Here is a 25,920-nt window from a genome sequence, read left to right on the forward strand (position 1 = left end):
TGATGTATGCAGCATGATTTAAAATGGTTCCCTCTATAGCACATTTAAAAAGAACAGCTGATGTACACCTGAAATAATCAAACAACATATAACACAGGACAAAATGACAGTGAGTAAGAACAACACAAAGTATTATGAACTTTCATTGGATAGTCTCTTCAGTCACTTGCCTGAAAGTTTATAAATAGGTCCCGCCCACTTTGTGCCACTGCAGAGCGCTTCCAGTGTGTCCATGCTCAAACTCCAGAAACCACAACCAGCTGAGATATCGTGGTGCTGTTTGGATAATGTTCGTCTGAACTTTGTTCCGCAGGGTCTGGCCATGCTTTGCGAAACCATCGAGGACTGCTGGGACCACGAGGCCGAGGCACGCCTGTCCGCCGGCTGCGTCGAAGAGCGCATCGGACAGATGCAGCGCCAGGCGCCCGTCATCGGCCCTGAGGAGATCGTCACGGTTGTCACCATGGTGACAAACGTGGACCTCCCACCCAAGGAGTCCAGCTTATGATCAGCCAATCAGCCGACGCCAGACGAGCTCTAGCGAAAACACAGATCAACACGAGGGGATAAATGGCCAACCCTGGTTGGTTGGCTTTGTGGGGGGGTTTTCTTCTTCTTCTTCTCCTTTGATTTTTTTTTTCCTTCCTGTTCTTTTAAGTGCGGGCCGCTGCTCGCATTCAGGAAACGCCCCTTGCGCCCGCCTCACCACATCAGTTGACATCCACCTCATTTTGATAGGCGTGCTTGAGGATTTTAACGTTGAACTCTCTGCCATCCTGAGCGGACTCACTCAGGATGTTTTACCAAGCCACAGCACTGACATGCTGGGACAACACTCTACGGACACTTTGATCATGTATTGTTTTTATATACACATATACATGCAAACGCACGCACACAGACACACACACAGATGTAGGAGGGCGACGTGTTCTGCTCTGAGAAGATTCTTCGGAGAAATTTCACAAAACTCTCGGTGCATTTTAGTGTTAAAAAACAACAAAAGAAGAAAAAAAAAGAAAAGACGAGCGTCCGGCTCTTGATACATTTGCTGTTTTCTCGTGTGTTTTTTTTTCCTTTTTCTTTTGTTTTTTTTGGGAGACTATCGTTCTGCCAATAAGCAACGGCTTCTGAATGTTTATAGTGTAATGCTGCTGTACATAGTGTATTATGGACCCAGACAACTTGGTAATCAAGCTTATTTTAAATGGGGGGGGGAATGGGGAGGGGGGTCCATTTTCAAGCATTACGACGATAAAAACCATAAACCTCCTTCAACCAGGTATACCTCAGTTCAGATGGACAGTTTTAAAAAAAAAAATCAGTCCCTCTCTCCCTGTTCATGGTCATCGCTCGCACTTCCTTTACAACCTTTTGGCCCTTCGTCAATCAACAAAGCCTAGACACACACAGACACACACGGCCATACAAACCGTAAAAAAAACAACACAACTTTTTCCCTTCTTCGTCCCCTTCCTTTCTCTCAGTGTCTACTTCAACTTTCTCCTGTTGTTGTTTTTTTTTTTTTTTTTTTTTTTTTTTGCTTTATCCAGATGTTATGAGAAGCGGGAAAACTCATGAACCCCCCCCCCCCCCCCCCCGCCACCCCCCCACACCCCTCAAGAGGAACAACCTTTCCTCTTACTCCCATGCACTAATGAAGTTGTCGTTTAAAGTTTTCTTCTTCTTCTTCTTTTTTTTCTTGTTTGCCGTGTCAGCCGTCAGCAGAGAGTAAATACCCATTGCTGGCTAGCTTGAATTGGAGTCACGAGATCTCTCTCTGGATTAGCGCTGGGTGCCAGCTGTAATGATACCTTCTCTTTTTCTTTTTTTTTTCTTTTTTTTTTTTGGATATTTAATCAGAGATATCAAACTCTCGGGTCATATTCTTGTTCATTCATTGTGAAATAAATTATGTGTTGTTTGATTCTATTTAGAAAAATCAGATTAACAAAAAAAAAACAAGAGGTCACCTGGCATGATTATTTTTAGGAGGTATCAAATTTGAAGTACAGTTTCCAGAGGTACCCAGCCCTACTTTGGAACTGTGCCTGTATTTAGCTGAGCCAGCTTGCTTTTGATTTGATTGCACGCATCTTTTTATTTTTATTTTATTTTATTTTTTTTAATTAAGAGTTTCTGCTCTCTTTGGATACACCTCAGGAATCTTTGCTACTCAACACCGCGCCCTCACATCCTCATCTGTCTCGAACTGGAGTACCTCCTCTTTCGCCGAATCTTGCGCCTCCTATGTCTCTTTCTTGCCTCGTCTCCACTTGTTAGGGTTTAGCCGTGCGGTAATAGTTCAGTGTCTTTAGTCGGTTTGAAGAAAACCTGTATTAGGTAAGGTTGGTCGATAACTAAAAGGTGGACATAATCTGCTCCCCATTCTTTTTAAGTAGCCAAGCATGAATCACAGTTCAAAATAATCCTTATTCATCTCATCTTCTGAAAGAAACCGTCACATGATAGAGATACTATATTACTATATTAGGACTATCCACTTTTTCTGACAAAGTTCCACCAGTCATTTAATGCCAGATCCCCACAGCATTCATTAGTCATACTGATCTCATTACAAAAAAAGGAAAGTTGAATTATCAAGGATGCAGACGACTGAATTAATTCCCACAAAAATGAAGAGAGATATTACTAAAAACAGGAAAAAATATCAACCTGCCCAACCAACACAGTCAACCTGACCTAATGTATCTGTAGAACCAAAAATCTGGTCTATGTTTTAACCACCTTCATTCTGCACTGTTCCAGTTTAGACTTAATTAATTTGTTTTGATGCTTTCTCTTAAGCTTGGCCCACTGCCGTTGGAATTTGAGGGTTATTTCCCTAGGGCCTTGGTAACACAGGCCTAGAAACCAGTTGGTGAACCCATGACAACCAAAACCCTCCTTGTGATTTCTTTGGTTACCTATAGCTTGCAGAGAAGACGCTGACTTATCTGCAAACACTCATTATTTAACCTCTGAGACGTACTAGAAACCAATAATGTTCCCCTTCAAAGTAAAAGTTCTTAGAAACCCCTAAAACCACTTAGCTTGACAGTTTGAAACCCTTGCCGACCCAACCGGCACACTCACACAGCTAACCATGGTTAAATGAGTGGAGACGAGGGGATCTCTCCTTTCTGTCTTTCATCCTGGTGCCATTTCTACATGTCGATATTAGTTAATCTTGTAGATGTCAGGCAAAACGGATGTATCTGTCGTTGTTGCGAAGGCGACAAATGACGTTTTTGAGTCTTTATTTCCTCTGAGGGATATTGAACACTGGTGCCGGCAGACCTGCAGTCTCTCCTCAAGCTTTGGGACGGTTTCACATATCACAGTTTAAAATAAAGCTCTGTGTGCAGTTAGAAAATACTTGGGGAGGGGCATGAAGAAACTTCTTTCTATCCAAACCATTCACATTCAAGACAGTGAGGCTTTCTTTACAGCACTGTATTATGACGTTTTGGTGAGCAAGAGCCAGTAGGTATACAAGTAAAACACTAAGACATTAAATTGATTAGTGATCAGTTGAGCAAAACCTTTCATTTTGCACAAAAAAGTCTGTAATGAAGCTAAATGTTTGGAGAATGGAGATGTGTGCCAACATTTGTACCAATCAGGGCCAAATTGTTTAGTTATCCCACCTAAATCTAGAAGATTCCAAAAAAAGCGTCTTCATAGTTGAACTGTAAAAGTTCTTTAAGCAAATTTGGCAGCATAAGTTTGAGGTTATTTCCGCACACCATATTGCAACAACACCGCAAACCTGAAGGAAGTTGAAGCCATCATCTTATTTACATATTGTAGCATGAGTACAATTTTTTTGCATCAGTGTCGCTTCCTTATGCTGCTCCACTGCTGTTCAAAAGCACCCGTTGTCCGAGGTCCTCGCAAAGCTTGAACAGTCGGGGACGATCAGTACTGCAAACCCCAGCAGCCCTTCAGTAAGTACTACCTCACTTGCAGGGATTTCTTCAGTATAGAAACTATGGCAAATAAATTAAAATCATAACCAGGTTGCTAAAAAAAAATTCTAAATGTTCTTGATTTAGGGGAAAGGTTTCAGTTTAGGGGTAAACTTAATTTGTTCCCTGAAGGTCTGACAGACAGAAACAGAATAAGGCTACAAAGAAGCTTCCTCATTTCCACCACAATGTGTTTTCTTGTCCCACGAAGGGAGATTGAACTGCAGAACGAAAAGGATCCTTGAATGACACCAACATAAGGGAAAAACACCAGTATTATTCTTTTTAGTTCCCATGTTTGTGTCCTCAAATGCAAAACCTACTCACCAGTGTTCCAGCAGCCAAGTGGATATCCAAAAACTGCCTCCAAACTGGTTGGTTACCTGCCAAAGTGGTTGACAAATCTTATCAGCCACGAGCAAAGAAACTCGCTGCTGTTTGGTTGGCAGTCACATCCTAAGCACTGTAGGGGAAAGACTTCTGGCTTGAGTTTAAACTGCGCTCAGAGAAACCGACCCAAACCGACAAATACCATTCAGGGATTCAGTACTATGCTTTTCTAAGTTCTAGCGAGTTATATGCAACCAGTGCCGCAAACTACCCTACACTTCTGTAGGATCAGCTGCAGGAGTGAATTTCAATACACACACACACACAAATAACTTGTAGCATTTTTTTTTTTTTATCCGTGACCTTGCATATTGATATGTTGTATTTATTTTTTAATTTACTGGCCTGAGGTTTTGGGGATTGGAGCTCGAGTGCAACTCGGAATAAAGTTCTGGCATGAGCTTTGGTTTTTGTTGGGGTTTCAGGGTTTGGGGTGGGTTTTCAGTTGTAATTCAGGAACTACTTTCATTAATTGATTCAAAAAGAAAAAGATATAAACTTTACTCATGCTTCTTTCTATTCAGTCTATGGACAAAATGACCGAGAATGAATGTTCTTCAGACTCCTGGATTCCAGTATTGTGTGTACTTCGATGGATTGAGCCCGGCCCTGTGTAACTTTAGAGGGCTTTGCGTTTGGCTGGTTTCGTGTGATTGTGCCCTGTCCCGTAGAAACTTGCAAAGCCCAGCGTATTTGGACATCCATTCATACACCTCTCGGTTGTACCGGCTCTGTGGTCCATTAGGACCAAACCGACCATCCAAAGGACGATGGGGGAAAAAAAGGTCCTCAAAAACCTCTGGTCCTACCATTGTTTTAGCACCTAAACTTCCAAAACAAAGCAGATATTTGGTTCTGTTTGTCTTCACCTGATCAAGTACCCAATTAAAGCAATTGACGACAATCTCGTCTACCATCCATTGGTTCCCCTCAGGAACCATGCCTGTTCTGACTCCACCAAAGGAGCATCTACATGATGCATTGCTGAACTGAACTTTGAGGATCTGTAGCGTTAACTTCTTGCACTGAAAAGTTAGGAAACTTCACCAAAAGAGCTTCTAAATACGCAAAAATTCGGAACATCTCATTTTAATAGGTGGCGCTTCTAAAATAGTCCAGAATGAACATGGCCCTATGGATCTATAGCTCAAATATTTAAATTTTGTGAGGTAAAGTTTTTCCTCTGGAAATTTTTGGAAAGCATTTGAGACATTTGATGTAGTAGATGTATATTTTTCTTTAAACTAGCAGCTTCTTCTGGAATCTCCTTTATTGGGAAAATTAGCTTCATTGTAGGGGGAAAAGGTAGAATTTTTTTTTTTTAATTAACTTTTTGTCTAGAAGAAGCTTTAAAGAATTATTATTCAGTGTCAGTGGTCTTGTGAGCACCCCCAACTGAACCCAGTCACCCAGTTTCTCAGCAATGGGTAGTGAAATGGATCCTGCTAGAGTGATTCAACTTTGGAAGCACCAGTTAATCAAGTCAGTGAAAATGTAATTGATTGGATGTTGTCTCTGTAATGAAGATGCCAGCAGAGGTACACCCCACCCCACCCCCGACAAATGCTCATGAGAATCCTCTTGATTGGTAAATGTTCACAAAAGAGGTTGCACAGCTTTCTAGATGGCAACGACAACTGACAGCCTGCAGGGCCTGTTGTACCCAATGTTCTCGCCCTTGCAAATGTTGGTGAACACTAAAAGTGCTGTCATATCCACTGGCCACACTTTGGTGTTTTTTTTAGCTAATAGCATCAGGGGTTTTGTCACCTTTTCAGCTAGTGCAGGAGCTACCAGATTAAATTGCACTTTCTGAGTTTCCTGTTTTGATCTCTGGCACTGTTGTGGAGATTGTGTCTTTCGTTCAGGAGGATAGTGCAGCGAGTAGCTCAAAAGCTGAGGTGACCAGCTTTGGAAAATAGTCCAGTCATATTCGACCCTGCTGATTTGTATAATTTATCTTCAACTTCAGCCTTATCCTGATGAGGAGCAGTTGACTTGGCGACCTGAGAGGAGTGAAAAGGATGGATCTTTTGGATATTTAAAGGTGTATGGATGGGTCCTGCGCATGTTGAAGCTTTACATGTTTCTACCTTGACTTCCTCCAGCCCAGCACCTCACATTGCTGTGCATATAAACAGTGAAACATTTGTGTCTTGTTGCCCCCACTATTTTAAGCAGTCTAGGATCTGTACAGACATAAATACCTGTATCAACTATATACTCTGAGCTGAATCTTTATAAGTGCGTGTTGAACTTCAGTGTTTCCTCTACATTCATTTATACTTTTCTTGTGTTTTGACTCAGCACCCAGGCCTGTAAAAGTTTCCCTTCACTAAGTTGGAGGCTCATTGGAGTACTTTGTAAGGCAGAAAGAAAACGAATTGTGATGGTTCAGCCAAAGGTGTTCCTCTGGGAGCCTGCTTGGATCCCCTGATGGTTACATTTTAAAAAGCCCTCCAAGCTCTTTAGGAGCTGTTGCAATATTCCCATATGTGCTACTACAATCATCCACTACAGGTTATTTCATTCTAACTTCCCAGTCTCCTCCTTTTTCCTGCTGGTGGTAAAGAGTTTTAGAGGAAACATTGAACTCCATTGACCCCCACCGCTAAGACTGTCTTGGCAGTAAGAGAAGTCTGGTTACCAGGCCTGAAATTTCTACAAAAAAACCCCCACAAAACAAATCAAAAAAATAACAAAACAAAAAAAAACAAAAACACTACTTTGACCCCACATTTCTTGAGGCTGTCGAGTTGCAGCGCTTATCCCGGGTCTGCCAACACTGTCTCCAATGCCAATGATGCTCACAGGTTGTTTAAAGCTGGGAGAAACTGATCAGTCTGAACATGAAACTTCAGTGTGTCATGTTTTAAAAAGAAAAAAAAAATCCTCTCTTCAGTGATGAAAATGTCTTTTTTTCTTTGCTCCTGATACATGTGACTGTACATTTTATGTTACTGAGAAAAAAATGTGAAAACAAGAAAGAAACTAAGGTCTGCAATTTCAAACTGGAAAGTGAAGTACATCAAACAAACAAACAAAAAAAAGAAACAGCCCACTGGGTTTTCCTGAGTAGGAATGAGTCTTTACCAGCTTCAAGGATGTCCTCATCCTGACCTCTCACAGAAGGGATGAGAGGAAAATCTCTTGAAAAAGTGTTACAGCAGAGGAAATAAACTTCATGAACCCTGTGTACATTATGGCAGAGGAGGCAGGACTGATCCCTGATTAGCGCTGCGACTCTCGGCTAATGTTAGCCGGCCATGGTTTTTATCAGCTGAAGTGATCCACGTGATGTAAATAAATGTGTTTTTAGATTGTGAATGTGTTTTCTTTCCTTTTTTTCCCCTCTCTGAATCACTGCAGTCTGGAGTTAACTCTTTTTAGAGGCTTGGCGTTTTCCTGGAAACAGTTTGGTTTTCATATTTAGGGACTTTTTAATAAAGGAAAGTCATAAAATAAATTTTGATACATCAGATTTTAAGAGGTAAACCCTAACCAATGCAATTAGGTGTACCTATTAACGATAACTGGTTATCTTTAATAGGTACACCTTGCTAGTACTAGATTAAGTACTTTTGTCTTAATTCTTTGTTAGCATCACAGTTACTGCAGATGAGAATCTCCTGTTCCACCACATCTCAAATCTGCTCTATTGGACTGAGATATGGTGACTGTGGAGGCCATTTGAGCACAGTGAAGTCATTATGTTCATAAAACCAGTTTGAGATGATCTGAGCTTTTGTGACATGGTGTGCTATCCTGCTGGAATCAGCCATCAGAAGACGGGTACACTGTGTTCATAAAGGTATGGGCTGTGCCTGTGTCATGGCTCTGAACTATGGAGCACAGTCACCTCCTTTCCTCTCATTCAGAGAATTAGATTGGCTCTTCTTAAGGCTGATACTCACAGGTCCCTTCACTCAGTTACAAGCCTTGCTTAAATGCTCAGTGCTCCATGTTTAAGAAAAGGCAATTAAATTGAGGGTGGGGGGCTGGGTTCCCTGTTGGAAACATGAGGCTTATATTTGGATTATAGGCTTATATTTACAGTACAGCATGGCATTGCACACTGAATAAAATCTTTAAAACTGTAGCCACAAATACATAGCATACCATTTAAACAGTTAAAATTAGTAAAAAAAACTTCATGTTTATAAAGCTGGATTTATGCAACAATGTACCTTTGAAACTTGATTCTAAAAGAGCAGCAATGAGGCTTTTGAAGCCTAGAAACACAAAATATCTGCCAAGAGGACACCTAATTAAATGAGTTCTTTTTATTGCCACTAAGGTGAATCTTCATTCAGCTCACGGCCATGCAGACCAATCAGCTGATCATTGTGCATAAACTGTAAAACCATCGTGGGAGCAGCGATTCTTGTGAACTGTGGAGGGACACATGCCTCACTGATGCTACAGTGTGTTTAAAAAAAAAACAACAACAACAACAAAAAACAGACTTTTGGCACAATTACACATATTTTTGTCCAAGAAATCAAAACTGCAACTTTCATCCAGGTTATTGTCAACTGCACAAAATCACCACTAGATAGCAGTATTCAGCAGCCTGATGCTCACGACCTGAAAATGATGAAAGCTGGACGCTTGATGACACTTGCTAAGTCCAACTACTGATCAAATGACACAAGCACATTAAACTGAATTTTTGTATTAAGATTTGGGGGGGGGGTCTATCTTCAGCATAAACCTCTAACTGCTTAGAGGGTGAAACAATCGCACCAATGCCAAACTATTCATTTCCTTTTATTTTCTGATCGTTTAGAGTGGGCGGCAGTGCAAACCTTATGCTCTTCAGTCCAAGTCAAAACACGCTTCACAGACTCTGAATTCTAAATGTTCTGAAGATCTACCCAAATGCCGACATGGCCCACTGCTTGACGTCAGTGGGGCACTGTGGGTACTTCTGCAGGGCATCCATGATCTGGCTGTGGTCCAGCGTGAGCCTCATGAGCTGGTACTCCCTCTGGACTTTGGCCGAGGAACCATCGACAGGCCGGATCAGCTCCAGCTGCTGCAGGTGCTCGAACGCCTAAAGGCGAGAAGAGATTAAGGGTCAGTCAGCAAACAGATTGTATCCGTGTTCAGGAAATGTCCACTTTCTGCCTGGTGTGGGGTGGGGGTTTGGTAGGAAAGACTGGGGGAAGAGTTTCAAAGCGTTTCTACCAACCTTCATGACAACAGGCTGCTCAAAGTTGTACATGGAGTTGGACTTCCTATGCAGGAACTTCTTAAACTCTGGAAACAATCAGGCACGAGTGAAGAAACAGACGGGACAGCTTCTTCTATTTGTGTAATTTAATCGTGCGATCGTACCATTATGGACCATCTGAAGGTTAAATGGCTCTCCTTCATACACATCATTGAGGTGCTTAATGGCGATGACCAGGCACAGCTCCAAGATGGACAAACCTAAAGAGAAACAGCTCACTTAGACTCTTTGGACCGCGGGTAAAAAAAAAAAAAAACGTCCCTTGTTAGGATTTGTACTCACCATGGAGCATGTTAGCCGTGGCGTCAGCAAAACACATCCGGCTGGCCTCGAGCAGGTCGGCTGGTTTGATGGTAGGTTTGGTGACAGAGACGTGACTCAGGCACAACATCTGTAAAGATATTTAGTACGAAAAGAAACAATGAAAGAAAAGGAAACACCCAAAACTTCCCCAAACCGAACATCAGAAATGATCTTCTCACCAGCAGCATGTGCAGAGAGCGAAAGTCTTTGCTGGAGTTGAAGTGTCTCTGCAGAACTTCCTCCACAGATTTGTCCTCACACAGAGTCTGAAGAACCAAGAAAACAAAGATCAGTACTTTTTGCTTTGTATGTCTGCACTTCTGTTCTATGTGGAAAAGGTGTGTACATCGTCTGCCGTTCAAAAGGAGGCCAGAGATGACATCGCTGTCTGAACCATGTTAGCTGGGCAGTGATGTTACTACGGTCACTCAAACAACTCAAAATTAGACATTTTCTGAACTTTAGTGAGCTATTTAAGGCTTTTAGGGCACGAAGAAGGTAGAGCACAAAAAACAGCAGTACCATGCAAAAGCCAACAATCGTTTCATTATATTTTGCCACCAAGCCATCAGACTGTCATTTTTTTAAAGTGGTCTTGAGCAACAATTCTTCAGGCTTTCTGAAGGTCTTTCCAAGTTTTCCTTTAGACAATGCCTTCTTTTTCACTAAGAGCCATTAGCTGAAACCATGGCATATCTCAGTATGGTATTCAGAGTTTTCTTAAAACATTTCAGGAGACTGGACAAGTGAATAACAAACGTGGAAAGAGAAGTGCAAGTCCTTAAAAAAAAAAAAAAAGCTATCTACAGCAGATGAACAGTATGTGAAGGCCATATCCACAGGACTTTAGAGATTCATCTGGACCTTTAGCTGATCCATCTACTGTTCACCGAAGTTTAATCACAAACGGTCTCAGTGGCTGTGACGAAGCCATTCCTAATGAAGGGAAACAGTAAGAAAAGGCTGAGGTGTGAAAATTACACAAGAACTGGACTGAAAATCAGTGACATGGGTCTTGATAGTGATGAATCCACATTTGGAGTCTTTTGCTTCAAATCATTGTCAGTATGTACGGGGAGACGTACAACAGTGAGTGTCTACAGCCATGTGTAAAACACGGTGGAGGCTCCATCATGGTTTGGTGCTGTATTTGCATTTGGCAACAGCTTCAATTTTTAATCACAACAATGATCCCAAACTCACTGCCAATGCAGTAAAGACGTACCTGGATAGAAGGTAAGGATCATGTTGACAGAACAGAACAAAAGGCAGAAACATCCAAAGAAGAGCTTTGAATGTCCTTCAAGAAGCCTGCAGAACTATTCCTGAAGACGACTTAAAGACGTGACTAAAAAAAAACTTTGTGTCTGCCTGCTAACGTCACCTTTACACCAGCGTTCCACTCCTGAGCGAATTTCTTGTCAGGAAAGCTGTCCGGCAGGCTGAGTTGCGTCCAAACCCGTTCCAGGTACTGGGTGAAGTTGAGGCTGCTCAGCAGGTGGATCTGACGGTGGGAAAACCGCGACTTTACCCGCTTCTCCAGCAGCTCCAGAACATCCTGAATGGAAAAAGTATCACGACACTTACTAAAAACACCTACCAATATCTAAGTAGGGTTTCTGAGAGGTGTTCTGAGGCCCACCAGTCTGCAGGTGACGCCGACCACAGCGATAGGAGCCTGGGCGGACTGGGAGACGTCAAACAGGTTGTAGAGCAGAGTCTGGTTCTTGTGGTGGGCGAATAAGTCAAACTCATCCAGGACAAACAACACTGGGCAGCTACTGCTGCGATTGCCTTTTAGGAAAAAACCAACAACAAAAAAACATCAAACCTGCCCCTCTAGTCTGAAATCAGCTCTAAATATTTGAACTTTCTCACCTTTTTTTAATGCCTCCAGGAGGAAAGCCAGATTTTCAGCAAAGCTTCCCTAAGAAAAAAAACGAGGTAGAAAGATCTTTGCAGTTTTCAGAGCTGAAAATGTTAATAACAGTCTCTCTAAATACTCACAAACACTTTGTCTCCAACAACGTTTTCCAGGTGGAGCTGTCTGGTTATTTCTTTCAGCGCTGTTCTGTCATCAGTCTGCAGGAGACCTGCGGCAAACACACAAACCCATCCATCCAATTCACATTTCCAGCAAACGTGTGGGTTCTTAAATTGTGAAGAATTTAAATGAGGTTTGGTACCACTGAGGTGAACCTGAAGAAGGTTCTTCTGCACCTTCTCCTCCTTCTGCAGGTCTCTCAGCACGCACTGCAGCAGCTTCAGGCACAAAAAACACAAACCTCACAGGATTCACAACAAGTCCACACTTTAAAAAAAAAAAAAAAACCAAATTCATTTTTTCCCACGGCTCACCATCGTTTTGCCTGCTCCTCTGGGACCCACGATTAGCACAGAGTTACTCTCCCCGTGGATCGCCGTCCGCCTCAGCAGCTCCAGGAGGTGTCTGCAAACACAATGGCTTTAACTACAATACCCACAATGCTTAGTAAAATATACACCCCCATCTCATGCTTGTAATGAGTGGAAATCTCTCACTGGGGAAGCTCGTGTTGTGGCCGAGTCGGCCTGGAAACTGGGACAGAGCTGTCACCCAGGTGCGACTGAACTGGGCCACTGAAACTCACACCGAGCTCCAGGTCTGCTCTTAATTATAGATGACAGTTCTACTACAGGCCTTCTAAACCATCCAACACCTGTAGGAACCGAAGCCAAAACAAAAACAAACACCCTTTACAGGTTATTTGCCTTTCCCAAACACTTAGGACAAATTTTTCATGGTTTTATTTTCACAAGGCCAGATTACAACCGATTCCTCCTCTCCAGTATGAACAGTAAGGCTGTAATGGCCTCGAACTTTTAACCTTTTACTGATCACTAGTAAAGGTACCTTTCATAATTACACCCTACATACTGTCACTATGTTTCACCACAGTGGGCAGTGTTTTGCCAGTCAGTGTGTTTTTACATTTGTAAGCCTGTTTCCAGACCTCCACTTTAAACAAGAATGTGTTTTTAAAGGACAACCATATTTAAGTCACAACACGCACACATGCAGGCACACACACGCACGCACGCAGGCACGCACACACACACGCAGCTTTGACAGAGCCAGAAACGCCCCGAGGATTAAAACAGGCCGATCCAGTTGAAGCTATGAGGCAGGAACCTGTGCCAGTCATTTCTCCAGTTTCTTTTCTCGCACTGATTGTCTTGTTTCTTATTTTAATATCCAACTTTGTTTGGATTTAACATTCTGATTTTCTCTGTGATTTTCTTGTAAACTCTTTTTCATGATACTATGGTATGAGTCTTTTTGGTAAATGTGTTGACGTTATTATAAAATCACCTCTATCCACAGGCCCTGTTGTTATGAACTTACTTGTACTGAGCTTCTACTCCCTCTGGTCTGTCAGGGAGCAGCCTCTCACAAAACCGCTCCCTTAAAATCTGCTGAACCTGCACAGAAACATGTATTATAAATAAACTACATTTTATTAGGTATATTTCAGAGTATGACACTGAAAAACTCACTGGCTGTTCATACACACACCTGTGTGATGCATTCTCCTATAGGCAGATGAGCATCTCTGGCCTTCCTCTTACTCATGATGACTGCAAAACGTGAACAAGTGGGAAAACAGGTCAACTTCAACATGCCACTAAATTCATTTTCAGCGGGATAATACTGACACTTTACATTGCCGTTAGGTGTCAATTAAATGCACTAACATGGTGGAAACAACGGTTTTAATTCCAATAAATAACTCTTTTGTTCCCTTTTTTTTAAGTTTACGCCAAACGTAAGACTAATAATCACCAAAACGAAATAGCCTCACTTCAGGACATGTTTACAGTTGTGCTGTAACCAATGTTAGGGTCGATAACAGGTGAGGATAAAACACTTTTCAATTCGGCATGCAGCTGATGCAACGATACCAGTCTAATCTCATAGCTGCCTTTGACTGCTTATCTTACAATTTGGTCAAAAATGAATGTCTAAATAGATTTTATGTATGCCGAATTAGAAAGCGACTCATAAGTGTGAGAATCCGTCTCGGGCTGCATTCAAGGCTGAGATCATATCGTCCGACAAGTCAGGAGAACTCAAAATTGTCATTTTTACAACAGAACTTCGGTGCTACACGCTTGCGACGCAACCCAGGGCTTTACTCGAAGATCTGCTCGCTAAAAGTGCGCTGAAGAAGCACGAATGTTTTCCATTTCTAACTTTGATTACTTCTACCGTTGTGTAAGACAGGTGTCAGCTAGTCGAGCTTCTTTTCACACACACATCAGAACAAACATACCGGGAGTAACGAAGAGACGCCTCAATCTTCGCGGGAATACTCCTCGCCAGCGATGACGACTTCCGGCTTTGACTATATCTGCTTTCTGATTGGCTGCGACTCAGAGCAACGCAGAAGAGAAACGCTGTGGTTGTAGAATTATATTATTCACACACACGCACAAAACCACCAAATAAAAAACGATTTAAAAGAAAAAAACATGACATATAGTAATGTGCAAAAGTCAACAATTCTTTCTTTATATTTTGTTACCAAGCAGACAGGCTTCGTTGTATTGTTTTTAAAGTGGTATTGAGCAATAGTTCTTGAGGCTTCCTGAAGGTCTTTGAACGTTTTTCTTTGGACATTGGCTGCCTTTTCACTTATTTTCGGCTTCGTCCTTGTCCCTGACCAATCTTTTGTTTGTTAAACCACTATGAATCATTCAAGCATAAAAAAGACTGAACCACTGTTGTGCAACCACAAAAACACATAATTTGTTCTAATGCCTTTAGTTGGATCGATGAAAAATGTCAAAGATAACACAGTTTGACAGATATTAAACAGTATTTTTATACTAACAAAGATGATTCCTAAAAGCTATTAGTTGAAACCTTGGCATAGCACAACATGGTGTGCCCTAAGAAAATCTGAGGAAGCTGGACAAGTGGAGGGCTAAAGAGCTGTCAGCCTTCAAAAACAATCTACATCAGATGAACAGTATCTGAAAATCATGTCCTTAAAAACATGAAAGAATCCAGTAAAGAGCTGACACAGAACCATCTACTGTTCACTGAAGCCTCATCAGAAATGGTCTCAAGTACAGATGAAACTATGTAAGCACAAAGCTATTCAAATAGATCAATAATATTAACATAAATCCACAACGATTTAAGTCACGTTGTGGTTTAATAACTGTATCAGCAGTAAAGAGGACATTGCACAGAGGTTATATTTGAATGTGAATATTTGAATAACCCATTCAGGTGTATACAGATTTTTGAACTTGTTTAAAAATATATAAATTAAAATGACAAAATATTGTTTTATTTTTCATTTCAATTTAAAATACAATATTTTTAATTTGGTATTATAACAAATGACACATCCTTGTCTTGAGGGCAAGAGTTTAAAAAAATGTGTCTTTTTATGCTTTTCACGAATTTTACATGAATATGATTTTATTTGTTGAATTTTATATACATTTTATTGTTGAATTTGATCCTGCGCATTTCCGTTCTACAGCATTTACTGGCTATGAAATAAAAACAATATGATATTATATTATATATATCATTCACAATTTAAGTTTTCTAGATTACTTTTTATGTTATTTTTGTGAAATTAAAATAGCAGGATGCTCTTAAGAGATTTTCATCAGCATAAATGCTAAAAACAAGTCATTTTGGCCAGTTGTTATAAGTGGTTGCTAGGCAACATGATGGCATCATAACATTTGACATAGATAAGAACCTTCAGGAGCCTAAGACATACTTGTGTGCCAAGTTTGGTTGTGCTGCTTGTGATCATGTAGGAGGAGTTGGTGGACAAATAAATGAACACACAGACAGATTTTATGTGTTATAGTAAGATATATAAGAAATAGTCTGTCGGCACTGAGAAAGACTACAATTATGTGTTATTATATGTATTTATTTGTGAAACTATAACAGCCACTTCTGCTCTGGTTTGATAAAATTAGGAGGGATGGCTCATGTATATGTCTAAAAGGCCGCCTTCATAACAGCATCTTTTACTCACTGAAGCTCTGGAGACACTTAAACGCTTCCTGCGGCTTTTTGGTTGACTGATGAAAAGGAAAAAAAAAAGACAGCAAACCGCCAGATATCTCGCAAATCGTCTCCCTCTCTCCGCTCACATTTAGCCTGTCACATTATTCTAAAATACGACCCTCCGCTCGCACATTCAGCCCTCTGTGTTTGCCCTTAAAAATACATGAAGCGCTCCTTCCTTCAGCAGCCCTACACTGAATTCATTTAACGTCTCCTCGGGTTTGACCTTCACACAAAATTCAGGGGTCCTTGCTTCAGACGGCTGAGCTCATGTTTTCTTCAGCTTTTATGACCTTTATTTATCTCAGGAAATTATTTTGCTGAGTGTCTGTTTTTGCTCCACTGCCACTTTGTGTTGTATTTTTTGACTTTCTTTGCACACAGCCAGTCAAAATTAACCTTAATGAGTGTCATCTTGTTCATAAATATGAATAGTTTAGTTTCTGCTAAAAGATGTTCTTGTAATTAATCATTATCATTGCAGTTTGTAGCTTATGGTGTTAAACACTTATCAAATTACACTTCATAGACAGTATTTAACAAAATACCTGTAAGGTATTAGCAAAATAACTGGTAATGGGATTGTTTTTAATTAGGTGGTGACTTTTTTTCTAACCCTGTGAGTCCACATATTCTGAGTTTCAATATGTAGCCACTGGCTTCTGATCATTTTAGTACATTATGCTTAATATGTAAAGACCACCTTTTATTTTTCGACAAAGTAAGACATGGTAATGATAACGTTACAAAAGTTAAAACTTCTGTAAGAGGTCTTTATGTTAGCTTACCTTCTGCAACAATGACCCCTTCCCCCTAGCCCCCAAAAAGGAAAACAACAGTTGTACTAAATTAATTTCCTGTCACTTTTTCTAACTTTTAGAATTAATCAAAGTGATTATTTGGCATGAACTCGAACTATTTTGCAGATTAAGTCAGGAGAACTTAAAGATCACTGTGTTCATTTCTATTGTTTCTGATGTGAGCCAGTCATGTCCTCCTGAGAACCAGCCTATTCATTTATGTCCTCTGTAATTGACATTTGTTTTTGGTTTATATCTTTTGAGTGATTTGAGAGTCCTGATGTACTAAATAAAGGACATCCTGGGCTTTCCACTGATATCTCAGGTGTTTGGGTGGCCTCTTTTAGCTCCAAAGAGGAAAGGAATCACAAAAATCCTTTTGCCTTGTCTTGATTCTTCTTTGCACAGATTCAAAAAGGTGATGGAATCATTCCTCTTAGATTCTGGTCCGTGTTGACATGACAGCATCACACAGTTGCTGCAGATTTGTTGGCTGCACATCCATGACGTGAATCTGCTGTTCCACCACATCCCAAATGGGCTGAGATCCGGTGACTGTGGAGGCCATCTGAGTACAGTGAACTCAGTGAACTCATTGTCATGTTCAAGAAACCAGTTTGTGATGATCTGAGCTTTGTGCCATGGTGTGTTATTATGCTGAAAGCAGCCATCAGAAGATGGTACACTGTGGTCATAAAGGGATGGACATGCTCAGCAACAATGCTCAGGTAGGCTGTAGAGTTTCAGTGATGCTCAGGTGGTACTAAGGACCAAAAGAGTGCCAAGAAAATATTCCCCACACCGTTACACATCCAACACCAGCCTGAACTGTTGATACAAGGCAGGATGGAGCCATGCTTCATGTTGTTTACACCAAATTTTGGCTTGATCCTGAATTGTATTAGTGGAAGAAAGTGGACGGATGTAATCAAAGTATACAGAAGAGCATCTCTGAACAGGCAACATACTGAATGTTGATGCAGATGGTCTATGGCAGCAGAAGATCATAGCAGGTGACACTGCTAAGAACAGGAAACTGAGGTTACAGCTCATCAGAAATGACCACAGCCCACCCATCTTCCGTCAAAGACAAAGTGCAGCCTGTCAATCCTCGCTTAAAGTCAATTAATTAGACTTAAACAACTAACCTAACCCCATACATGTTTTTGGACTTTGAAGAAAGGAGTTTGCATCCAGTCCACTGGATGAATCCAACCTAGGAGCCTCTTGTGAGGTGACAGTGCTGATGACTGCACTGCCATGGCAGCCTTCCTTGGTTATAACAAGTGTCTTGTCTTGGTTGACATATTGATTATTGTTTAAAATTGTCTAGTTTTAGTTGAATTTTTCGTAGTTTCAGTTTTGCTTTGCAAAGTCAGCTGACTTGACATCTTGATACCCAGTAAACATCTCCATGAAAACCTCGTTGGGGTGTTTGTGTTGTGAATGCGTTCAAACTGACAGAAAGAGTGAAAGCTGTATCTGAAATTTATATAACTAATTGTTAAGGTTCGTTTTAGTACTTAATATAATCATGTCACAGTCAAAACAGTGTTATTACTTACGGAAGCGTAGAGCTGCCACCCAGGCAAAAGAAAAATACAAGTGTATCACGTTATAACGTGAAAAGTTTATTGTTCTAACAATATACTTTTCCTGTTTGTACAATATATGATCACGTTTGTACAATATAATATTTATATTGTACAAACGTGATATTATGTTGTTCAAACGCTTCCGTAATTACTAACAAGTTGCCTCTAAGTCATTTTTCTGCAAGTAAATTCAACATTATTTATTTGTAAAAAAAAAAAAAATCAGATGTATTTTGTTACCAAGAAGGTTATGTTTTTAGTAGGATTTGTGTGTGTGCATACCACCATCCTGTCTGTAAACACAATAACTTCAAAAGTTGTGAATGAATTCTGATAAAACTTTGTATGAGTGTAGAGTGGGGTCATGTTAACAATCCATTCAAATTTGGCTTACATCCACCAAGGTCTTCAAGGTCAACTCAATGATGTATTTTTGGAAAATGGACTAAAAGCCTTATAACTTTGAAACTATGATATGTAGTGTCACTGTAGTCAACATATATTACTAGTTTTATTAATTAATATTCAATAATCATCAATTTGATTTGATTTGATGACTTTGCTATGCACATTAAAGTAACAAGTTACAACTGTCAAATACATAATAATCGAATACATGTACAATGTTCCATTTTTGGGAAAACAAAACCTTGTGATTAAAAGCTTTTTCCACTTCATATTTATTTAAATAAATTTTTATTAAACATTGAAATGAACAGTGTCTGTGGTCCAAACTGTAATAACAAGAAATGATATAAAAAAAAATTTATGTACTTTTTTTTATTGAACAGCAAGCAGAAATACTTGTGTGTGTGATTTCCATGAGGTCTTTAGGTTAAAGGCTTTATCTAATTCCAGTGATCTATAGTGTAAAAAAGTATATTAGTATGGAAAGATACTGAGGCAGTGAGGAAAAAATGAAAGAAGCACAAAACATAGTGACCAAAAAACATGAAAATCATGTGGGAAGACAAAAACAAACTCCAAAGGATTTAAAAAAGGGAAGCAAAATTGTTAATAATAAATAATAATAAGAGAAATTAATAGTCTTTTTGTCAGTCTCCAAATAAAAGCAACAATCTATTCAAAATACAGTTGGAAAATGAAAAAAAAAAAACCCACAATGCATCTCAAATCCAACAGAATGAAAGTGAAAGCAGGGCGTTGTTTAGTATGGAAGGTTGTTTCCTGCCCTTGTAAGGCTTTGGTTTAAGTTTGAAACTCTTAAATTACTGACCATCTTGAAACTTTGAGTTACTTCTGAGTAACTCCAAATTTCGAGATACCTAACTCAGAATTTCACAAAGTTTTCATAAGTTGTTAGTGAGTATCTCAAAACACAGAGGTATCTTGACATTTCAAGTTATTTCAAGCTTGAAATTTTGAGATGCATAACTCGAGACGTGAAATTTTGAGATACATAAATCTAAATTTTACGTTGATTTGAGTAAAGTTGTTAGATTAGTTTTCAGTTTGTAATTTTGATTTATTATGTCTTAATGTTAAAATAAAAATCTTGAGATTTTGATTTATTCAGACCAAATTTTTGACATATATAATGTGAATACTTGCATTATGAACCCCAAATTTCACATTAGGTATTTTAAAATGTCACATTACTGACGGATTATTTCAAAATTTCAACTTACTCAGAAGTAACCAAAGGTTTTTAAGATATGTTATCTTGGAATTTTAAGTTATTAGCTGAAATTTTTGAATAACATAAATCAAAATTTTGAGTTATCACCTTGAAATTTCGAGGCTTTTGGATGGCAAAAAATATTCACTCTTTTACTGGCAGAAGAAAGCTTAAAAAAATTGGGAAAATGACACAATAATGAAGTAACTTTTAGTATATTTTTTTATGTGTCTTTCTGTATTTTTAACCACACAATGAATTTATTGAATTTTACCCTTTTTACAGAAATGTACATTATATAAAAAATGATAATATATTGGCAGCAAATGATCAGTATATTTTTTGTTTTGTATTTATTTTTGGTGGATGAGTATATACATGAGTGTATGAGTGTATATAGGATGACCTCAATGACCCACAGTACATTTGTAATGTACTGTGAAACGTTTCCATAGTCTTTAGGAAGAAAAATTATAAAAAATAAAAATAAAATAATAAAAAATAAAACCAGTTCTATATCTCCCAAGATTAAAGTCAAATATGTGGAAAAAGGGATCAAATAGTTTTGCAGCCAATTCTGCCTCAGGGGTCCCTGGAGGCCCCTCAGGCCTCAAAATGGGACCCGCCGGTTCAGGCTGTGACTCAGTATGAGGCCCCATCCCAACCCTCACATCCAGGTTACCCTTAACTTTTTCCTCTTTCTTTTTTCCCCTTTTGGCCATGCAGAGTTCGTGTATGTGAGGAAACGTGCATCACCTCTCCCATCTGCTGGCTGGTTGAGCTCGGCGCATGCGCAGTGCAGCTCTCCATCATTTCCAATATCCCAGTGTAGGAGAACCAGCAGAGGCAGAGAACTAATGGGTAGGCTGCTTATTCTTATTTTTCCTAAGCTTGCAGACGCACTATTGCTCGCCCGTTTCGCTGTTTCGGCTCCGGTACGCATTCGCCGGGATGCCCGGGTAAGAACGGACAGTTTACGGTTTGATTTGACGCAGACAGAAACGTTAGTGCCTGAAAAGCGTCTCTCTCTCTCCCTCTCTCTCTCTTCTTCTTCTTCGCTCTCCCCTCTGCAAACGCAACGGGCTTGCACGGCTGTTAGCTAGCATGCTAAGCTAACCCGTGCTAACTCGGCCTTACCCCTGGCCTTGCCTGCCCCCCTCCCCCTTTGGCTCGAAACCTCAACGACCGGGCCTAGCTGCTTCTTCTCTCTCTTTTTTTTTTACTTCGACAATTTGAAGTCGGAACCCCGGGCCTGCTGGTCCCCGGCATGCACGAACCCAGCTCCGCGGTTCCAATTAAATGCTGAAACGTTATTAGCGTAGCCGAGCTCGTCCTAATTCATTTTCGTTACAACAAGCTAGCTAAGCTAACGGCAGCTAGACAGCTGACGCTTGGCAGGCTAACCCCCCAGCTAGTTCAGCTAGTTCATATACAGTGCATCAAAAAGGCAGTCAGACAGGACTGATCCCGCTTGTTGACACGGTCCCCTCTTAATGCGGAGGCCCCTCACACGATGGAGCCCGAGCTAATGGTTATTAAACCAACATTTGGCTCAGTTGATGAGCAGCCCCAGCTAATGTCCACCAGGCTAATTGGCTATTATCTAACGTTTAGGTTGTTTTGGTTGTGTACACAAGCGGTTGTCATCTTCCTCCGGCTTCGGGTGGGTAAAAAAAGTCTTGTCATTCAGGCTATGTGGCTGTCAACTTTGAAGGCTGCTGCAGGACAATATGGCTCATTTATCCCCGAAGCTTTCCTTAGCCAAATCCAGCAGGCAGGAGCTACAGCAAGATTTAAGTGCTGTGCTGAGAATTAATGGGTTTAATCTAGCCAGCGGTGGATATCTTATGGGTCAGGACAGCGTGTCTAACCTTTGTGGTGTTGCAGGTTTATGCTTAGCAAATAGAAGGTGCTTTGTGCTGGTAGCTCTTCACTTTCATGAAACTGGACAGCTGTAAATATAGATGGAAATTCACAAAAAAACCTTCATATTGAACATCTTCAGCGCAGTCTCGCAGCAGTTTATGAATTAGTTGCAACCTTTAATCTATTGATTAGTGTTTCATGTACTGTACTCATGTACTGATTTGTGTCGGTGTACGGCAGATTAATGTTTTCCACTTTAAAAAGGTGAAAGGCAATAGAAAAGTCTTTAGCGGCCCCTCATTTCTGTATACTTTTCTAGGAAATGGGAAATGTGTGCAAACATAAATGAAGATGCAGTATATAAAAATGGACCTGTACAGTTCTGCTAGGCTTGAATGTCAATATCTGGTGTGACCACCTTTACTCTTCAACACAGTCTGAACTCTCTTAGGTAGCGTTCTTGTCATTTCTTTAAGTAGTCTTCTGGAATAGTTCTCCAGGATTCTTGAAGGACATTCAAAGCTTTTCTTTGGATGTTGGATGCCTTTGGTTCTGTTCTTAGTTATTATCAGGTCCGGGCTCTGGGGAGGCCAATCCATGACTGACAGTGTAGCATTTTGTTTTCTTTTAGTGCACTGGTAGTGTTTTTGGGATCATTGGTGCATCAAAATCAGACTTCTCTGCATTCATACTTGTTTTACCAACAGTTTCGACAAGATTTCCCACATCAGTGGCTGAAATCTAGTCCCAAACCATGATAGAACCACTCACAGTTGTACCTCTCTTTACATACTGGCAACAATTTGAAACAAAAATGTCAAATTTGGATTCATCACTCCGTAAGACCCGTTACAACTGATTTTCCAGGCAGCCCTTTTGTGATTTTGCATAAGAAAATGACTTTAATATACTGTTCATCTGCTGTAGGCCTTCCAAGTCTTCTTGTGTCCTCTACTTGTTCAGTTTCCTCAGATTTTTTTTAAGGACATGCTGCACACCATGCTGAGACAAACCAGCTAATAGCTCTTTGGGAATCAGTTTGTTACTTTTTGAACCTGTCAGTCTGTGTTATTGTTGGCATTTTTCATAGATTCGACTAAATAAATAAGGAAAAACTATGACTGGACTGAACCCCAGTGGGGGAAAAAAAACATTAAATGCCCAAAGAAAAACTTTGGGAGACCCCCAGAAAGCCTGGAGAACTATTGTTCAAGCTTTAAAAAATAGCAAAGTCTGGCTCATCTGAAGCAAAATATAAAGAAATAAGGGGTGGCTGAAGATTTTCACAATACTCAGGTATAGGTTTAGGTAGGGCTGTTCGATATAACGATATATACCGGATGACGATATAAAAACGTCTATCGTTTAATTTTACGCTATCGTTTATTTTGTGGTGTCGCAAAATAAACTGTTTACGGCATTTTTATTTATTTTTTATCGTTTTGATGGTCACTGTAGTGGCTATATTAATTTCTTAAAGTTCTCTCTTTCTCTTTTATTTAATATAACCACACTAGGGACGGACAAGCGCCTGTATTTATGCGTTGACGTTAGCAACAACGACAGTAAAACCATTGCATCACGTGTCCGCTTGTTTATTTTCCACATAAATCCTTCACAATAAAGCTCAACATCCTGTTGAGACTTTTCAAAATAAACTGAATCACGTGAAAGAGTATGCAGAGTATTTACGGATGAGAAGCAAAAAAGAGCCGTCAGGTGCTAAAAAATAAACCTTAGACTCAAACGTTAGAACAGGCTTTTCCCCGCAGAACACTGTGTAATAAATACTCACAAAGAAAACGGTGGCCGTTACAACTTATGTCTAAAAATGTATAGTTTCATGCATCGGTTAAAACACTCGACTCCAGGTACATGACGCCCAGCTGGAAACACTCCACGTAAGTCGAGCTGCCTGAGATTCACAGAATTTACAAAAAAATGTTAAATTTTTGTGATTTATATCGTCATCGGGACGATAGATGTCTTATATCAGGATATGAGATTTGTCATATCACACAGCCCTTGGTTTAGGTACTAAAAGCTAATGTACAAGTTTAGAAATAATACAATACAAACACAATGCAAACACGAAATATACCATCTATTGAAATACATTGCTTATAAAGTTGTGCGACCTACCACAAAAAATCCCTATAATTTGTGTCTTTGTACATCAACAAATAAGTCTCTTTTTGTGACACTTTCATGTTTCACTGTGGAAAAAACTCTCAAAAACTGTCTGCATCTGAAAACCCTCTCAACATTTTTTCTTAATTAAGGAAAAAAAAAATGACAATAAGTAGTTCTTTGAATGCACAGATATCTCATCTAAATAATGGGTAAGAGCATTTCTACCTGTAATTTTTCCTCTTCATATGTATGTTTACCTGGACTCTAATTTTCAGACTTTAATGGGATTAAAAGCCCAAACAGAATAAAAATGCTCCATATAAACACCTTTGAATGCATCTGACGTAGGCTCACTTTGTTGTAATTAGGGTACTTTTTCCAGTACCGATACACAGGCACCAACTTTCTGCTAATACCATGTACTAAAACAGTACTTTTGTTAATGAAACTGTCGTTCTTACTGTGAGGAACATTTGGGAAACTGTTATGTAGATATACAACAAAATTTTCTGGCACAACTTCACCTAATTCCAAGGTGCATGAAGAAGACAAAGATCTGATGACATGAAGACTCCAGCGACACTTAAAGTATTAGGGAACAACTTTATTGGTTTTATTTGAGATTTTATTGTATTGTCAAAGATTATGTAATTGCGTTTGGGGCTATGGCAATGCATTTGCGCCTTTTACATCAGACTATTCCTAAATTAAAGACGTCTAAAAACAGTGGTATAATCTTTTTCATCCATTGACCTCATAAACTTGGTAAATTTTTTGCTGCGTTCTATCAGCTTGTGTCCTGCATCATAAATGCTTGTGGAGGTATGTTTCTCCAAGCTGGTGCTCTGTAATGACCTTATCTTTAAGAGTAAAAAGTGAAATAAAAAGTTGAAACAAATGTACTTAAAACCATAAATATTCAATTCAAGGAGAGATTTGTGACTTTCACGTAGAGCTGGGCGATATGAGATTTTTTCATATCACGATATGTTTTTTTCATTTCAGGCGATAACGATATCTATCACGATATAAGCCAAATAACTATATTTGTAAGATTTAAATGTGCCGTTGCTCACAAGTAAAATGTGAAATAATCAGCAGCTTGTTTTTATTTAAATATTTATTTCCCATAATAAGTTCAACAGGGTAGATGTACTTAAGGAACATGAGACTTTTTCAGATAAATAAAGGCAAATATTGCAAACTACACAAAAGGCAGCCGCTAAAGCGTTTAAGTTTCAAAATAGAACAAACAAAACAGACTAAATTGTCAATTCCACTTAGAAACAAAATATTAATTCTAAAAATAAATCTTAGTTTGTTTTACAGAAGAACAGACAAAACTGACTAACTTTTGTCAATATCAAATAAACTGAGAACTAAAAGGAAATTCTCAATCTCTCCTTGTTGTATAGCTTAGCTTTTCAAACAGTTTTAACAGTTACTTTAGTCTGACAAAAGCCGAATGACGAATTAGCGCTTCCAGTCAGAGACTGAGGCTACGTCCACACGTACACGGGTATTTTTGAAAACGGAGATTTTCCGTTTTCGTTTTAAAAAATAATCCCGTCCACACATAAAGGCAGAAATGAAGGAAAACGCTGCTATGAACATGCCAAAGCAGCAGGTGGCGCTAGATTCCTAACCGTGCAGAAATGTTGGCCAATCAGAAGTCTAGAAGCCTCGGTGGGAAAAAGTAAACAAAGCTGGGGCATAGAAGCAGAACCGAGTCGTATGTGTGGAGGGACAGTAACTGTGTGTATATGTAAGCATTTAAACACTGCAGAGAGTAGAATTAACAGTAACAGTATTGTAGAAATTCATTTCACCGAAACAATAACGTGGCGCACAGTGTGACGCATGCACCAGTTTATTGTATTTCCAGACTTGCTTTCGGCACAA

General features: G+C 39.7%; 3 protein-coding genes across 8 annotated transcripts in view; 2 read left to right on the plus strand and 1 right to left on the minus strand.

Annotated features, from left to right (window-relative positions):
- The window catches only part of LOC102303714 (activin receptor type-2A), a 77,403-nt gene extending 75,872 nt beyond the window's left edge, over positions 1–1,531 (plus strand). Inside the window, exon 12 of one of the 2 annotated variants that reach the window (XM_005919940.2) lies at positions 314–1,531. In XM_005919940.2, the coding sequence (XP_005920002.1) occupies positions 314–508 (195 nt within the window). In that variant the 3' untranslated portion in view covers positions 509–1,531. The remainder of the gene's footprint in view (positions 1–313) is intronic. The other variant, XM_005919941.3, reaches the window with a different exon arrangement.
- Positions 1,532–4,611: 3,080 nt separating this feature from the next.
- Positions 4,612–20,962, minus strand: orc4 (origin recognition complex, subunit 4). 3 transcript variants are annotated; one of them, XM_005919947.3, is made up of 14 exons: positions 20,776–20,962; positions 13,457–13,518; positions 13,286–13,362; positions 12,259–12,349; positions 12,087–12,162; positions 11,908–11,993; positions 11,779–11,827; positions 11,543–11,694; positions 11,285–11,458; positions 10,080–10,166; positions 9,880–9,988; positions 9,702–9,797; positions 9,556–9,623; positions 4,612–9,417 (listed from the first exon to the last, which is right to left on the minus strand). In XM_005919947.3, the coding sequence occupies exons 1-14, from the start codon at positions 20,960–20,962 to the stop codon at positions 9,235–9,237; spliced, it is 1,497 nt and encodes a 498-aa protein (XP_005920009.2). In that variant the 3' UTR covers positions 4,612–9,234. The 3 variants fall into 3 exon arrangements, with proteins under 3 accessions (XP_005920009.2, XP_005920008.3, XP_005920010.1); XM_005919946.3 differs by lacking the exon at positions 20,776–20,962 and adding an exon at positions 14,214–14,309; XM_005919948.2 differs by lacking the exon at positions 20,776–20,962 and adding an exon at positions 14,150–14,219.
- The window catches only part of LOC102304229 (methyl-CpG-binding domain protein 5), a 58,049-nt gene continuing 52,872 nt past the window's right edge, over positions 20,744–25,920 (plus strand). For 2 of the 3 annotated variants that reach the window (XM_005919944.2, XM_005919942.2), the window contains exon 1: positions 20,744–20,880. The gene's annotated coding sequence lies outside the window, so the exon portion shown is untranslated. Of the gene's footprint in view, positions 20,979–25,920 lie in introns of all 3 variants that reach the window. The other variant, XM_005919943.3, reaches the window with a different exon arrangement.

Source organism: Haplochromis burtoni, unplaced genomic scaffold (assembly GCF_018398535.1).
Source record: "Haplochromis burtoni strain Fernald_Lab_line unplaced genomic scaffold, NCSU_Asbu1 Contig_39, whole genome shotgun sequence".
NCBI classification, from domain to species: domain Eukaryota; kingdom Metazoa; phylum Chordata; class Actinopteri; order Cichliformes; family Cichlidae; genus Haplochromis; species Haplochromis burtoni.

Excerpts from the sequence above, each read along its gene's own strand:
- orc4 (XM_005919947.3), bottom strand. The coding sequence starts at position 20,962 with ATGCGTACCGGAGCCGAAACAGCGAAACGGGCGAGCAATAGTGCGTCT. Across the intron at positions 12,350-13,285 it reads GGAGTAGAAGCTCAGTACAA|ACACCTCCTGGAGCTGCTGA; the intron begins GTAAGTTCATAA and ends TTGTGTTTGCAG. Across the intron at positions 11,994-12,086 it reads TCTTCAGGTTCACCTCAGTG|GTCTCCTGCAGACTGATGAC; the intron begins GTACCAAACCTC and ends TGTTTGCCGCAG.